The 16,963-nt window shown below is 43.4% G+C and overlaps 1 protein-coding gene across 1 annotated transcript in view; it reads right to left on the minus strand.

The window, feature by feature from the left end:
• Positions 1 to 322: 322 nt before the first annotated feature.
• The window catches only part of ITPK1 (inositol-tetrakisphosphate 1-kinase), a gene marked incomplete at its 5' end in the record, with an annotated part of 72,278 nt that continues 55,637 nt past the window's right edge, over positions 323 to 16,963 (minus strand). Inside the window, 5 exons of the mRNA XM_009695928.1 lie at positions 323 to 750; positions 6,230 to 6,392; positions 7,887 to 7,954; positions 10,187 to 10,352; positions 15,501 to 15,541. Of these exons, the coding sequence (XP_009694230.1) occupies positions 428 to 750; positions 6,230 to 6,392; positions 7,887 to 7,954; positions 10,187 to 10,352; positions 15,501 to 15,541 (761 nt within the window). The remainder of the gene's footprint in view (positions 751 to 6,229; positions 6,393 to 7,886; positions 7,955 to 10,186; positions 10,353 to 15,500; positions 15,542 to 16,963) is intronic.

Below are 16,963 nucleotides of genomic sequence, written 5' to 3' on the forward strand. Positions count from 1 at the left end.
AAATCTCTAGCACTGTTACATTCAGACACTGCATTTCAACATTATTATCTTGATACCATGAGGTCCGATTTTAAAATGCTGGTCATCAGTGATTACAAAGAACAACAGAAATGAAAGAGCAACCCTCCCACAATGAAAGGACTAGTGTTAAAACCCATGTGTGTGTAAACTCACTACAGATTTGCAACTGGAATCTGATGAAATGGATCTGAATCACTTTCTCGCCCTCCCCCTTTCAGCCCATTTCCTCAGCAAATCAGGTTAAATCAAACGGAAGTATTTTATTTTGCTTTTTGTTTTGTGGGTTTTTTGTGTGGTTTTTTTCTTTTTTTTTCATTTTTCGCAATTGTATTATTACAGCCTGATCTGGTTCTGGGACCACAGTTTGTATCCCTGTGGCTTTTTCTCAGTCCATGGCATTGGCAAGTTATTGAGAAGAAGCTTTTGTTGCCAATGTAGCAACACAGTGCTGCTGGAAGCTGGGGGACACTGCTGAGTTGCAGCCTAGTCTCTGGTGTTGCAGTTTTACTGAGTTGTTGGTCTCACTTTCCACAATCCAGGAGGAGTCTTTTCCCATGACGCTGAGACAGCCTGTGCTAGCGCAGCATATCCGCTCGTCCATGATCCCGCTGGTCTGCTCTGCCAGGAGCTTGCTGCAGTTTAGCTGGGTCACCTCAGGTGCCTGACCCTGCAGGACAGCAGCTATGTGGTTCAGGAGATCTGTGAAAAATTCAGAAACACCCTCGTAACCTGAAAAGAGAAAAAATGAAGGAGAGGAGAAAAAAAAAGTTAATTAAGTCATTTTCATAAGTTCTTCGAAAGTCTTCTTCTACCAGTTTATTTCTTGGGCTGTCCTTGCCCTCCAAGTGATAATAAAAAGGCTTCTTTTCTATGACACCATCTTAAGCAACTGCACAAGCAGATTAGCATAAAAAGAAACAGACACTTGCTACAAAAATACTTTTGTTCAATGAGAAAAACTGTCACCTTTCTGATTTTCTGGGTTTTTTTCCTCCCAAGTATATATGTGTATACATAATTTTAGGCATATTCTATCATTTGTTGCCAAGTCCAGGTTTTTCCCTAAGTTACAAACTCTGTGGTATAACATTGATCTTTTCCATCCTCTTTCCAGGTTTACTATGGAAAGTAGCTCTAATGCTGAGTTCCTCTGAGAGTACGGACCCTTCCTACAATTTGCCCAGCAATACCCCCATGAGGTTAGGGAAACATCAGAGGACAGCGGTGCTGGTTTTATACCTTACGGAAAAGGCAGTTTCCCACTGTCTAAGAAGCAATGTGATGGTTGTCTAATCTAACCTAACTTGGCCCTTAAAACATGTTGCCCACTATGAGCAATGTCTGAAAAACACTTGAGGGACCGTAAACATAAATCAGTGTAAATCAATTTACAATGCAGAGTTTAACAACAAGTTTCCTGGTTAAAACTATTTCTCAAATACCCAGAGACATGACATTTTTGGTGGCATAAAGGGTGGCAGTAGGCATACAGAATTTCTGGTTCTATTTTAAACACTCTGGTACAGGTACAGTTTTATCATTGCATTCATTTTAAAATGGAACCAGACATGCAACACACCGGTACAATGTCTTGAAATGGATCTTAACTGCTACTGCACCACCTAAAATTGTTATCAATTTGATTTAGTATTTAGAGGTGACATATGATATTCAGTGTATTTCATGGGATAGGCTGATTGTTTTAAAATGTCTATAAAAGTATTCTGAAGGTGACCTGGTATTAATACAGGAAACTGAAGCAACAAGTAACAGTTTAAAAGTCCCATGTGAATAGCACACATTCACACAGCAGCACAAGAGCAGAACCAGAGACCACAAAGTAAATGCACATTTTAAAACACTTTTAGTGATGTGATCACAGAGCAGAAAAATCCCTTAGATCCATAAATAATTCAATTTTAATCTCCATCCTCCTGTAAAGACCAACTTCCTTAGGCAATAAAACCCCAGCTTCCTGAGAAACATAAGGTAAGATCACAACTTCACCTTAAGATAAATGTGGTGTGTTTATAACTCACACGTTAACCAGTTAACTCTTATTTAGGCTGCTACATTGTTTTGGATTTTATTGCACTTGGTCACAATTCTCCTAGATACTTAGCAAGTCACGCAAAACATCAGCAATGCGAGACAACAGCTCCCAGTTTTCCTTTCTCAAAGGCCCTTAAACAGATTCACCAAACAAACCGGCCATTTCAAAACATCAGGGTTCCCAGTGCCCCACACAGTAATCCACTGGTCGGCAGGGGGCAACTAGGACTTTTACAGCCAGTCATGGGAGCCAGAACAAGACCTCCACCTCTGACAGAGGTGCTTGTTACGCTTTCTTGCGTATGTAAAAGCCATGGGATTAGCCTTTAAATCTACTCAGAGTGCTTCAAACACCCCGGGAATAAGCCATCTCCATAGTAACAGATTTAATATTCAGAGAGGAGATCCATAGTACCCTAGGGTGTTTCATGTCTGCTCACTGAAAAACACCTGGCAAACTCACAAAGAAGTTGCTTTAAATATTTAATGGGAGTAAGATGGCCAGTTATTCAGTCCTGAAATAGCAGATGTTACAGTGTAAGAAAGCTGTACATTATCAGGCAGGCTTCCTCTGTGCGAGCCCTCTGCACACTGGGTGGAAAGGCCCAAGTAGCTCTGCCTAGTCACTCAGAAGAAACGTCACACACTTGTCAAAAACGAAGACAAGGAAGGGAGGAAGAGAACCAGGGTGTCTCAACTCTTGAGCTACAGGACACCTGGAGAAGGCTGCAAATTCTATGAATATTGCCTCACTCTCTTCACTAGCTGCTGCTGCAGGTCTCTCAAAAAAGGCAATTGTGGGACATCACTATGCTGTGATGATAACGAAACCAAGAAGGGCAGATAAAATTACACCTTCAGAAAACACTGGCAATGAATTCGAGGTTCATGTCACACAAGACATCAGTAGGAGGATGTAAGTTTTACATAGCTCAAAGCACAAGCTGCATGAATCATGCTCCAGCAGGTACTATCCTAGCACTGCCCACTGAAACCATTTTGGAAACGCCTGTCTACAAAAGGCCTGAATTTGGCGATGTTGAAAACAGTCTCCAGAGTCCTCTGGCTGAGCATGGATAGAAGGGATGTCCACCCAGCAATGCATCTGAAAACAAGTACCTGTCCCCCTGAGCTTTGTGGAATCAAGAAAAGCCTACGAGCATTTTTAAGCTAGCATTAGAGATGCTACCTGCCTGATTTTTGGGAGACTCTCCCTGATCTGGCACACTCTCTGCTTTTCTGCATCTTCCCTTGGGCAACGGGAAATGGATAGCCCATGTCCCGCATTTGCAGCAGTGTATTTACACACACAAAGTGCACGTTCAGATCTGATGCTTCCAGCTACCACATATATGCACATAGAACTAGCAGTTCCCTCATACTGGTGACAGGCTGCAGAACTTGTGCACAAGCTGCTGCTTGGGCTGGGTGAGCTCCGCCACAGCCACCGGACGGCAGGCTATGTGGAGCGGAGCCTTTTCTCTCAGTTATCTGAGGTCAGACAAACGTAAAACCCACATGCTACGTGACTGTGCCTACAGTTAAATATCTCAGCTGGTAAACACTGCTAAATATAGTCCTGGTGGTTTCCCACAGAACAGGAGACACAATAGGCCTTTTATCTTTAAAATCTTTTTGAAGAGTTGCTGGTGCTAATGGAGCAGATAACAGATGAACATCTGTTGTCAATTCGGACCTTAAACTAATCTCAAGATGACATCCATGGAGTGGCAGGTTCAAATGAGCTTCAAGCCTGGTAAACACAAAAGACAGCACACAAGGAAGCCAAGCCTCTGAGCAGCTGGACAAAGCTTTGGTCAGGCCTGGCCCCAAGCTATAGCTTGAGCTCCATGAAAGAGGCTGTGAATGCTCCTTAAAAGGCACCTCTTCCCCTCCCTTCCCCAAAGCGGTGGTGCAGAGATAATGTAGCAGGTCCCTGAAGTGTCTAACTTGGCTCCAGTTTGGCTCTACTGCAACCCTTGCAGGATAGGATGACTTGAGGAAGAGGAGCAAAGGAAAGTCCCTTCCTGGGACTGCAGTGAGCCAGGAACAGTGAGATCCCACTGCTGATACAGCCCATCAGTGACTTATTTGGGCAGGGCTGTATTTGAACTTCTCATCAGCAAGGTGCTGCCTCCATCAATGAAGCCAGCCCTTGAGGCTGCTCAGCCTTTAATCACACTGGTCCTTGGAGGGAAATGCAGCTGCTGGGGCTGAACATGCTTTTGGGCAACAGAGTATTCTGTGTTGAGATTAACTCTTCTGTTCTATTTTACCCCATGGCTACGTCTCTGACCTCAGCAGCCCTTGAGAGCAGCTCATCTCTCTCAGTTCTGCTACCTTTCACAATTTTGAAGGTAGTTTTGTCTGCCCGCAGTCTTCTCTCTTCCATATGCTATTCTCTAGACTTTCTCCAACTGGTTTTCAACCTATTCCACGGTGATAAAGCCAGGAGCTACCCTCACTACCCACATGTTCACCACCAAAAAACTCCTGTGTGAGACACAATGTGGACCTGTACATAAGAAGCTTCCCTGTGCTCTCAGGCCTCCTGCAAGGACTAAAACAGTCTATTAATTCAATATCTCTTTCAAGACCAATTATTATACAGATTGAAATACAAGACTTGGGGCTGAATATTGAAAACTATTGCCTTAGGGTAGAAGAGCAGCAGAGTACAATGGTGACAGCAGTTCTGCAAACTTCTGCCACAACAAGAAGATGTTATTCCTTTTTAAATAGTTAAGTTTGCCACTAGTTGTTCCCCAATTTGGACTTTTCAACATTTCAAGAAAAGGAGAATTTCAGTCTGTGCAAAGTACCAAATAAAAAAAAAAAAAAAACCAAAACACCAATCCAAAATGCAGGATGCAGGATTGCAAAAGAATGTCCTGCACCACTGACTCCAAGACTCAGTGTCTGAAATGTAATCCCATTCATAAAACTGATATGGGTCCACGTGACACTCAACTTAGGTTGTTTCACTGCTCTTGGCAAAAGACCGTTTTCGTAAGTCTGCAGATTGCAACAACACCATATGTTAGAACCAAGCGGCAAAGTGACCTGAGAATAGCAGGGCTGGAGCTTTAAAAGAAAACCAGTCACTGTGGAGATAGACAGGCAAGGCACTACAGGGCAGTAGTGGGACTGAGGACATGAATCGAAAGATGAGTAAGACTGGGGGCTCAGGGCAAGATCTCTAGATGTAAAGATAACTGCAGCCATTTTGAAAACTCAAAGTCTTTAATGACAGGTTAAACAAACTATGTAACAGCCTGTGTATGTCTCTGGAAACAAACCTCACTATTCAGGTAATGTGAAGACATTCTCAAAGAGAAAAACCTCATGCACAACAGAATCAAATGAGATGACGTATTCTTTTCCTGTGTCAGGTTACTGAATTTAGCACAAGTGACAGACCATTACTGCCTCCCCTTATACACATTTACAACTCCTTTTAGCAATTCCACTGGTCAGGGAGATTGTTTAGTTGTTTCCAAGATGTATGCTGCACTAAAAAAAGTGGAGAACAAATTTACCTGTTTTCACATGCTCTATTCTCTTGTTTTACTCCAGGATGCACTTACGAGAACCTGGAAGGATATTTAACTCTATACAGCAACTTCTGTGCACCTACAATTTTATCATCTTCTTCAGATTCCTGGCGCTGCTGCTTGTGTGCACAACTGTCTTTTTGTGGGGAACAGATTTTCAAGTGAACAGCTTGCTGCTTCCACCCCCTCAACACTTTTAATGGCACAGAGTCTGGAAAAAAATAAATCTTAAAAGGTTCTCCTAAAATAGAATTTATTATTCTTCTTTTCTTCTTCAGAACGAAGGCCAGGTCCCAGCACACAGTCCCACGCTTCAGTTCCTGGGCATCCCTTTGCAGGGAAGGACATGACAGACATGTTACAGCTGGCCACTAAAATTTCACCCTATCTCCTAAGAGCTGATATTACAGTAGCACATTCCATATCTAGATTAGGGTTCTGCCCTTCCCAGACTGAACAGTATCTGATCTCAGAACAATGTGGCTGCTGCTCTTCTGTCCCCCACCTGGGAAGCAATGATGTGACACACCAGCAGTAAAACTTCACGCTAAGCACACACTATACAGTCTCCACAAAAGCTTGAGTGGAAAGGCCTTTCTCACCTGGGAATGCATTTATATCAATGACCGCATGCTGCCCAGTCTGATTGTTAATGATGATATCAATTCCAAAGAGCGAAACACCCAGAGCTTGCCGCAGAGCCTTAGAGATTTCCCGGATGACGTCGTCATTTGGCCGCTCAAATACTCCTTCGATTTTATCCAGCTATAGTGGAAAAAGATGCATTACTAAGGGACTCTGAAACAGTCTTTTTAGAGGAAAGATTGATTTTCAAAGGTTTCCAGGCTTATATCCACCAAATCTAACTGCAGAGAACCAGTGGCATGAAACAGAGAAAGACGCCAAAGAGAAATTGCTTTCATAATTCAGAATCCTTCCTATACTGGCAGTTCACCTGCTTTAAAGCACCTAGTTCTTCCTCTTCATACTGGTGTAGTTCCTCGAGAGACAGAGCAGTGTAGGAATGAATGGAGAATCAGACTCACTATTTTAAGTACTAGACCTATACCTTAAAAAAGCAAATACAGCTGGCATGTTTAACCTGTGCTGCAAATATTCGGGATAACATTCTGTTATTTCAATGTATATTAAGGCCTATGTTAAAGAGCTGCTAAGACAGACTCCTGCTGTTAGTTTAAACTGAGCCATACAATACCACTCAGCTGTTATCTTCAGGACAGAGGGTCATTCAAAGGGGATATCTTTTATGTGGGTTTTAATGTATAGATTACTCTATAAACATTTATTATAATGAGTAACTCAGGTTACTTATGACTGGAAGATGTAATTTTCTCCACTTTTTAAACAACATGCTATGCAGCAGAAGTATGCTGTTATGCCTACAGAAGTGCGTATGGAACATGTGTATGAGAGAGATGGCAGGTAAACTACAGGAGCATATACTGTCTCTAAGTCTGAAAGTAAATTTAGCCATAAAGGGATTTATGACTAACACAATTACAGTTTTAATATTTAATATTTAGCATGCCTATCAGTGTTGCACACAAAATTTAATCATTGCTGACTATGAAACTACTCCCCAGTAGAGTTTTCAAATAGAAAAGAATCTGGAGATTGAGACTGAAAGGACCCAGTCCTGTAAAGTGACTTTCTCTGCAGTTGAGTGCCCAAGAACTTGTTGGGATTCATACATGCAAAGCTTATTAAAAGGACTGGCAATGCAAGCATGAAACTGTGCAGCATGCCGGCATGGCTGGACTCGGAAGACATGCAGAAATGGGCCCACGGTCACAGCTCGGGTGTGCTCATAGCACAGACAGCTACTGGCCCTCTGTGGCCCTACCCAACGCAATTTCTCTGCTTGAATTTTCACCATTTGTCTTTCCTCACAGAACTGAGTCCTAGAAGGATGATTTCTGCTTATTAAGCTCTCTGGACAGGAAAAGGTCAGGTATTTGCATGCAGAACCTCCTTCTTCCCTTTGCTTAGATTAGCTCCGGGGAGTATAGGCCTGGCAAGCAGCACAGCCCTGCTCCATCAGTGCTTCCTCACCAGAGCTCGGTAAGGAAAACCAGAGGGGGACACAGTCATGCTGGTTCGTTGTACCAGACAGACCTCAGCCTGCAACACATAAGCAGACAACTTGTGAAGGAGAGTCACGAGCTACTAATGCCTCGATAAGAAGGAACTAGATAGTTTTTGAGCCGCGCTAGAGGAAAAAAGACCAAGTGTACTTACTGCTGTTAAGACAGATGAGGATTCTGGTTTTGAAACATTGTGGCTGTTGAAAAATATTGATTCTCTGTCTGGAATTAAAAGCAGGTTATAAATAACTTTATACCAGATTTTAATTTCCAAAGGATTAGTGCAAGGAACAGCAGATGGCACTGCAGCCCTGGGAATCTAGTCTTGATCCCTACCGGGCAGTCCCCCACCACCCACCCCAGCACAGGACCTCTCCTGCCTGCTGGCACTTAGCTGCCTGCACAGGCAGGCAGGGACCCACGGCCGGGTCACCCACGGTTTTCAGACCTCGGACCACAGATAAAGAGAACTGCATGGGGTTAATAGAAATTGGTTTCCTTTTTTTCACCAGAGCCAATTAACTAAGTTCAGTAAGATAATGAAATTAATTTCTACTAATTCGCTATACTCAAAGTGACAGTTCCAATGGGAAGGTGTGTGATAGAAGGGAGATGCTGCATTCACTGCAGGTAATAAATCAACAGCACCCAGGGTACGCTGAGATCCCTGTGAACCTGGGGAGGCCACTGTCACCATGGAGGAAAGCAGTAAATTTCATGGTCAGGCCTTGCCCTCCTTTTGGAGGCACCACAGGAATGCAGGGGACACCCTGGGGTGACAGCAGCCCCTAACGTACCACAGTGGAAACCACAGGGAGAATTGTACCAGCACCTCCCTCCCCGCTCCCGCTGTGCTAGAGGTTTCATTGGTGGGGAGAACTCCACCACAAGTCACCCCTTGGGATTCCCACCACAGCAGACTGATGGCATTGTACAGACAACCTGCACGGCGACACCCAGACCAAACTCTCAGCACGCAGGTGGCACCAGCAAGAGGGTATTTCTGCTGTGCTGTTCTGAGTGGACCTTTAAGAGCAGCCACAGCACCACATAGAATAAAGATGGGGAGCTGTGAATAGCAAACCCAAATCCACTCTGCAGTCTGACACCACCGTATACTCTTCTTGCCTTTCCTCCCATTTAGAAAGGCCCTGTACTTTCAGACAGTCAGCTCCTAGAGTGCCTCACAGCTACCAGATCTGTTTAATCATCAGATCTGCTTAGTCAGGTGCCTGTAGCATGGCCCCCTTAAACTCTCCCAATGAGGGTAAGAAAGCCAGACACTTACTCTAATCTGCCCACAAAACTTTTTCATGTGGGCTTCCAGACAACTTTTAAGTCTTACACTAACAGATGAGATATTAGCTAAGGCATTTTTAGAAAGATGCCTTAAAACGTTCCCTTCCAGCAAAAGTATAGATCAACTGTCCTAACAGTTTATATGAACACAGATTCTGACCCACTTAAATTGATTGGGACATAGAACAGACCTAAATGGAAATATAGGCATACATACCTACAGACAAGGACTTTTACTGGAATCCTACTATATGTATACTAACGAAATACGTATTTGTGTGCAGAACGCAATGGTAAGCATACATGGACATACTAAGATCAGCAGAAACCACTAAGAAAAGTGACAAGAAAGTGGCACTTGTTCATTCATCCCCTTTAGTCTGATACCTTCTCCCATCCCCACTCCTGGATTTGTCCAGTTGCAGGCAGATCATACTCCCATCCACGCACTGATAATTCCTTTTTGCTTCTGACGGCCACAGAATGCATTTCTCTGGAAATGAGCTTTTTTTTCCACAGAGGAAATTTAAGTAATCTTTAACGAAAACCCTCCAAGTGCTGCTTTCTGGTCACATACAGGAGGATCCCTGTCCTCATGGACAAATCCATTCCTCCTTCCCCCCAACACAGCTGGTATCTACAAACCAAGGCATACTTCCCACCAAGGTTTACAACACTGGGCCTCATATGAACAGAGAGGTTCATTTAGCTGAGAGCACAAGTGATCTTTAATTTAAACACATATACATAATCAAGGTAAAAATAGGGAGAGGAAGTTCTAAAACGATGGAATCCAGGAAATTCTCTGCAAAGTACATTTATAAACAAACTCCGGAACAAATGACACATGAACTTACTGTGAAATTCGAGAATTTCTCTCCCTCTCCCCCTTTCCACATGACATAAAACACTGTTTCTAACAGGTAAGACTCAGGTTACCATTGCATAAATATTTACTATACAAATGTCACTCGTATGTATTCCAGAGCAGATGAGTTATCTCCCTTCCTACTGAAATAATACAGAAGAGGAAACCTGGTGTGTAAGAACCATCTGCCTTCACTTCAGCAGCCTTTTCAAATATATTTTTCTTTTGAGCTGTTTGCTGCCAAGGCTCTGAGAACTGACATTTCCTTTTAAATCTGCACAACGTACCTGAGATACCTGCAGAGAAGTTCTTTAAAGATGGCCTTTTCACCACCGTGTAGGATTCCCCGACCACGAAGACTTTATACAGCACGGCATTGTGATTGATGAAGCTCTGAATGACGCAAGGGGGGCGAACAGCTTTCAGGCCCTCCTGGTTGAAGATGATCGCCATCTGGAAACATGCACACACAGTTGTGCACAAGTCTGTCAACAATTTCATGCTTACCCACCACCTGACTAGCAGTGAGGGGGAACAGCTACTGGTGGATATCTATTGACCAGGTGTGAATTCCTTCTCAGCAACTAGTCTCATTTCATTACATTTCATTTCACTGATACACAACTCTCCAAACACTACTGGCAGTGTTGCTTTCATTTTCAATCAACATTTTCTTCTCAGTTCCTTGCAATTTCATTTGCTGCTTTTAGTTGGGAAGCTACTGGAACTGCAGGTACAACAAAAGGGTAAAACCTTTGACCAACACAGATGACAAAGTCTGTATTCAATACAAGTGTGTATCATGAGAACAGCAAAAGGAACAGCTCTGTGTACTAATTATACAAGTTCTTTCCCACAGCTCCATTTCCTATGGTTTGGTTCAGTCCAGTTGCAATGGTCTAAGCACCAGGGTTTCACCCACATCATCAGAGAACTTTTTTCAGACTCCAGTAGTTCTTACTTCTAGCAAATGCCAGCCTAATGATTTTCTTGGCTTGGTTTCACCCCAGTACTCCAAATGGATAGTCCTCTTGAAGGGACTGAAACAAATATGTCAAAAAGGAAGGCATTTATGGACCTGAATGACAAACAGCTGCCTCAAACAGCACAGAAGCAATGCTGGCAGATGCACCGAAGTACTTTGACGAGTCAGCATATCTTCAGCACATGTTACATTGCTCTTTCCATTGATGCCTCCATTACCATGCTTACATGCACATATAATTATCACAACTGTGGTGCCCCATTTTGCAGGTTTGTTGTTACCATATGGATGCTGCCATGGCTCCTACGCAGAACCAACAGCAAGCACCATTCTGGTGATGAAATTACCTTATACCAGTGTGCCCCTACACAGCAGTGATGACAAGCTTAAGGTCTTCTCTCCATCCTCAAAGCCCTGAAAAAGCTATGCTCTAGTTATCTGAATGTTGACCTCTTCTCATTACTTCAGTGATGCTGGGCCTTGTTATCCACAGTGGCAACAAGGCATGTTGGTAGTCAGGTGAATACTGAGAACCTGACATACATTTTATCTTCCTTTCCTCTGGGCAAAACTCTCTCCCACAGATAAGGACGCTTTGTTAGAGCACCTTCCCCCTCTGAAGAGCCTTGAAGACAACAGCTAACCATCCAAGTCCTGAGCCTGCCACCTACCAGTTCTGGGCTCCCCAGTTCAAGAAAGACAAGGAACTACTGGAGAGAGTCTGGCGGAGGGCAACAAAGATGATGAGGGGACCGGAGCATCTCCCTTACAAGGAAAGGCTGAGGGAACTGGGTCTGTTCAGCCTAGAGAAGACTGAGAGGGGATCTCATCAATGCTTACAAATACCTTAAGGGCATGTAGGTGTCAAGAGGATGGGGCCAGACTCTTTTCAGTGGTGCCCAGCAACAGATTAAGGGGCAAAAGGCACAAACTGAAACTCAGGAAGTTCCATCTGAATACCAGGAAGAACTTTATTACTTTGAGGGTGGCAGAGCACTGGAACAGGCTGCCCAGAGAGGTTGTGGAGTCTCCTTTTCTGGAGATATTCAAAAACCGCCTGGAAGCAATCCTGTGCAACTTGCTGTAGGTGACCCTGCTTTGGCAGGGGGGTTGGATGAGATGATCTCCAAAGGTCCCTTCCAACCCTGACCATTCTGTTATACCTCAGTCAGTGCAGGATGCACAACACTTACCAGGAAAGTTCCTAAGCTCAGAAAGACAAGTTTTTTCTTATGCCTGTTAATATTTTCTCACTGGCCTGCTTGGGCCTAGTGTTTTATTCAGGATGCAAGACAGTCCAGAGAGGCTAAGAGAATGCCTCTGGGTCCCACAGTGACTCCACAGCAATATACAGAAAAAAATTGGAGCTTCCTGCCTCAGCATGGTGCAGATGGGTTATACTGCTTGTGCGCTCTTCCCGTATGCTTCCCGTTAGTTTTTGTGCTTTCTGACATTACCTGTGTCTCAGTGAAGTCAGGGTCACTAGAAGGATTGCTCATTTGATATATGCTATACTTTCAGACTGAATTTTTGCTAACACCTTAGTTTGTTCCTGTAATAAAAATAGTAAATATAATAGGTTTTGTTGTTCAAAAACATAGCCATGGTAAGTGATGTAATGCTTACATATTCATAGTTAAAAGTCTGAGCTTTTAGTCTGATTATAAGGAATAATCCTTATTCCTCCTTATCTGGTAGACCACGTTAGGTCACATAATTGTCTGCACGCATGCACAATGACTCAGTAGATCAACATTTTCTGAATCCAAGTCAATGCGTGCATTCAATACCTACTTGCAGCTGATATGATTCTATTATACTAGATGCTATCTATCTGGCAGCACAGAGTGAATTTGTGAGTAGTAACAACCTGTGCAAGAAACCTTATCTAACCAGCAGAATCGTCCATCAAGATGACGCAGAGCAACAACATCATATCTCATTTGTCTCCCACTGGTGGCAAGAAACACTGCTCTCTTCTTCCTCCTGCGTAGACTGTTGGCATTACAGTATCTACATCATCATACTGGCAAGAACTGTGCTGTTCCTATAGTGTTCTCTTCAAATATTAGTTAATTAATCCCCACAAACAAACATAAGATGAGCAGGTACTTATCACTCTATTTTAGAAGTGTGGAAACCCAGAGAGTTTATTTTCTTGGCACAGAACTGACCTAGGCTACCAGAAACCATGTGAAAACTCTCTTCTGCAAAGCTCTGTGCCAACAGCCCCAAGGACTAGCACACAACCCCTATAGATCCCATGGTGTTGCATTATGCTGGTTCACTGCCATGTCTCATGGATTTTAGCATGCATGAATACAGCTCCAAGAATTCACTTGCAGGGTGCACTTGCTCTTTGTCATCTAGCACAGACCTGCTGTGTCTGGCAGTAACATGGGAACAATACTTTATATCATAATTTCCAAATAGCATTCCTCATTATAAATGCAGAGCTCTTTTGAAGGCAAAACAAAACATTTGGCACCAAGAATTTTTACTGACATGCCCTTAAGGAATTCAGTCTCAAAAACCACAGTGATTCTCTGCCTTTTCATTCCTGTCTGCTTGACACTTAGAAAAACAGTTATTCTGGACACATTTCTTCAGGTTATGGGTCTCAGTGATGTCTCAGGGCACCTTTACCAAAGGTCAGATATGTTCTGACCTGCCGGCAGCCAGGAATGACAACCTTCAGGCATCAACTCTGTTCAAGTCTAACAAATGGGGCTGGCAAAGTGGGGTTCAAATGCTGAGCTGGCTGATGCAACTTCTAATGCAGAGGCCATGTAGAACTGTGGGACACCACAAGAGACTAACAGTACCTTGGCTTAACTAGCTCGTGTTCTCACTGCAAAATGCAGAGTCTGCTAGCCTTGGCTGGCACCAAACCCAAGCCCAAGCCTGCACCTTCAGCTGTGCCTGTTAGCCAGCTCTTGAACTTTCTGAATAGTCATCTTATGAACAAAAGCAGGGTTCTGGTCAGGCTGTGTTCTAGTTCCAGTGTCAGCTCTGCAGTGGGAATATCTCTACAGAAAATGAAGCGATTTACCAAAAGCCAAAGGAGTCATTAATGAAACAGGCAACAATTTCTTGCTTCTAGACCTATGCTCCATCTTTTAGACAGGCTGTACTATAAGCAGAGTATTTATTCTATGCTTCCCTTGCCATTATTGACCATAAAATAGCAATTACAAGACAATTCCTCTCTGATCATAAATACACATTTGGATCACTCCTGAGAACTCAGCAACTCCAAAAGTGACTACTACTATTAGCTATGTAAAGTACCACACAAGACTTTAGGCTTTTTTCCAGGGGTCCTCCTAGGCTCTAGTCCTAAGTTCCCATGATAAAGTGCAGCCTACAACTGTATTTTAGTCTAATTTTTGCTCAGAAAATGGAAGTCTGGCAGGAGGCTGAGGTATGTCTGGACCGTATGATGGAAGAGCAAAGAAAGATTCACCAGGGAAATGAAGTGCAAGCCTGACTGGACAAGCACTGAAAGGTTCATGCATTTCAGGTTGCAGTTGCAGAGGAACTCTTGACAGAAAAATCAGCAGGGAAGCTGGAGTCTTAAATTCATTAATAATCCAGCCCCAAAGTGTTCTCAGGAATGATAGCAAAAATTTATAGCGGCTGCTCTGGCAAAGTAACAGGACTGTTTGTTGGCTTGTAAAATGATCCAAGCTAAGGCCTGCATGAAAAATCTTCCTGCATTTTTAAAAGGAAGTGCTGGTCACTCAAGATTTCAGCTGTAGGCATTCTGCTCATCTAGATTTACATTTTACATCAGGGCGTTCAGCTCTCCGAGACGCTGCAGCAACATACTGCACGTTTCAGGAGCAGCTGGGAAACCTGGACCGACAACCATGTTGTTAACAAAGGAAGCCAGGCATTAGAGAGCCAGCAGCAAGGGCTGGATTCTCAAAACTGAGCTGTGGTAAGCAGGAAGGCAGGAAGCACAAATGGAAAAGAATTAAAACAGGACTCAACTCGCTTAAATTTAGACAAAGTTAGGCTCATAGGGAATGCACTCCTTCCAGGAATACATAACCATTTTAACTGCAATTGCCTTACGGGAAGGCAGATAGTTCTACCAGCCCTGTTCTCCCCACAGCTCCAACTGTGTTATTACAACTGAACATGCCTGGAAACCATCTCTATTTGCTATTCCTTTCTCCTCAAAGAGAGGAACCAGCTGCTTCATCTGCAGCACAAAACCATTTCTCACCTGTACCACATACATGTTGGAAGAGAAACATGGTGGGGTGGAAACATCACTTAGTGTGATCTCCCACCAAAGGAGAGGCTGAATGAGATTCCGTGCAGACAGAGCTGACTGGAGACTACAAACTGCTAGAAGTAACTAGATGACAGAAGCTAGAAACTGCTAGAAAGAAATTCCATGTCAAGAGGTTAAAGTCATATTTAACTTCATTTCAGATAAATCTGAAAAAATAATGGTGTAATTAAACATGAGGGAGAGGCAGAGGAAGGGAAGTCACTTGGGCATAGCCCTCATTTTGCCTACTCCAGGATCGGTAAGCACCAGCCAAACCACCATGGGGGGACTGGAAGCAGGGGGATAACACTGCAAAAGTTTTTTGACTCACCTCATGAGAGTTGGTTCCATGGGCCACTCTGGTTTTACAAACTGGGTAAATAAAAAAAGAAAAAACAATGCACCACTGAAACAGGACACACAAAACCCTTATAAATCTGTTCCCACCCACAGGTGCAAACACTGGAGTTCATCAGATCAAGGTATTGACGGTACCAGATACCAGTGACAGTCTCTGCCTGAACAACGTCCTCAATCACTGCAAAGCTTGGCTTGCTCCAAGCTCTACTCTCTCAACCCCTGCCTTTAACTAAGGTGCAAGCACAGGTCATTATCAGGACTCACAGGTGCAAAGCATCAGCTAAGAAGTTAGTACCAGTACTGGTATTGCCATCCTGCCTACTCAGCAGGCATCTTCACAAGTATGTGGTTTTGCCTGAGGCTGAAGCTACTTTACAGGTACCACAAAACACCACTGCTCTAAAAACAAGGGAACTGGGACACAGTGGAAACCTCCCTGTTTTTGGGGAATAGCAGAAAACTGAATGGGCTGAACGAAACTAAGATATAACGTATTTTTCATAGGCAACCATAGAGGGGGACAAAAAAAGTAGAAGGAGCCCAGCAGTCGTTCTTTCTCCTTCATATTCCTTATCTGCTCTGTATATCCTTGTTCTCGCCTCCATTCTAAAACCAGTAAGAAGAAAGAAACAACATGCTCCTGCTATTATGAAACCTGAGAAGAGCTGAAGACCCTGGGACCAACATGATGACTAGAGCCGATGTTATTTATATGTTAAGCAGAGGAGACGAAAACTTGCAAGTAGTGAGGGAGTGGAAGGACAAGACTTCTTTGGGGGTTGCCAGGTAAGAGGAGAGGCAGCTATGAAAGGCAGATGACCTACACTAGAATCCAAGATAAGTTGAAATTTTGGAAAGTGGTATATGATGTCTCACAGACACGTGCTCTAGAGAGCAGGAGCATTTTTAAGGAAAAAAAAGAGAGAGAGAGGAGACAGAAAAAGCACTCTCACAATATCATGTTATATTAATTTTCAGTGTTATTTTTTAATTTCACCATCATTTAGAGGGGTTGATTCAGGCCTTCTGAATATACGGGCTATGCTGCTGACTGCTGAGCACCAGCCAGCCTGTATTGAGAAGACAATGTGCATGGGTGAGGAAGGGGGGTCAAAGACATTCGGTGGGCTTTAAAATACTGCTTCACAATCTAGCTTCAGGAGACCTTCCTCATTTGGGAGAGTGATGGCAGGGAGGGTAAAACATGCTTTTTCCACACGACTTTACCTCTGAACCTTATAAATCAGGCACCCACCAAGGGAACAAACACCAACTAACGCATTCTGCTCACTTTATACTGCAAGGAATCAAATAAAGGAATGAATTAAAGCACCAGCCCCACAATGAAACTTGCTACAAAGCACAAACAGTTCATAGCAGCTGTTTGAGGCTGTGGGCCCTTGAGGCCTGCTATCTACGGCAATTTTTACACTC

The sequence above is a fragment of the Cariama cristata genome, unplaced genomic scaffold, assembly GCF_000690535.1.
Source record: "Cariama cristata isolate BGI_N322 unplaced genomic scaffold, ASM69053v1 scaffold4902, whole genome shotgun sequence".
Lineage (NCBI taxonomy): Eukaryota > Metazoa > Chordata > Aves > Cariamiformes > Cariamidae > Cariama > Cariama cristata.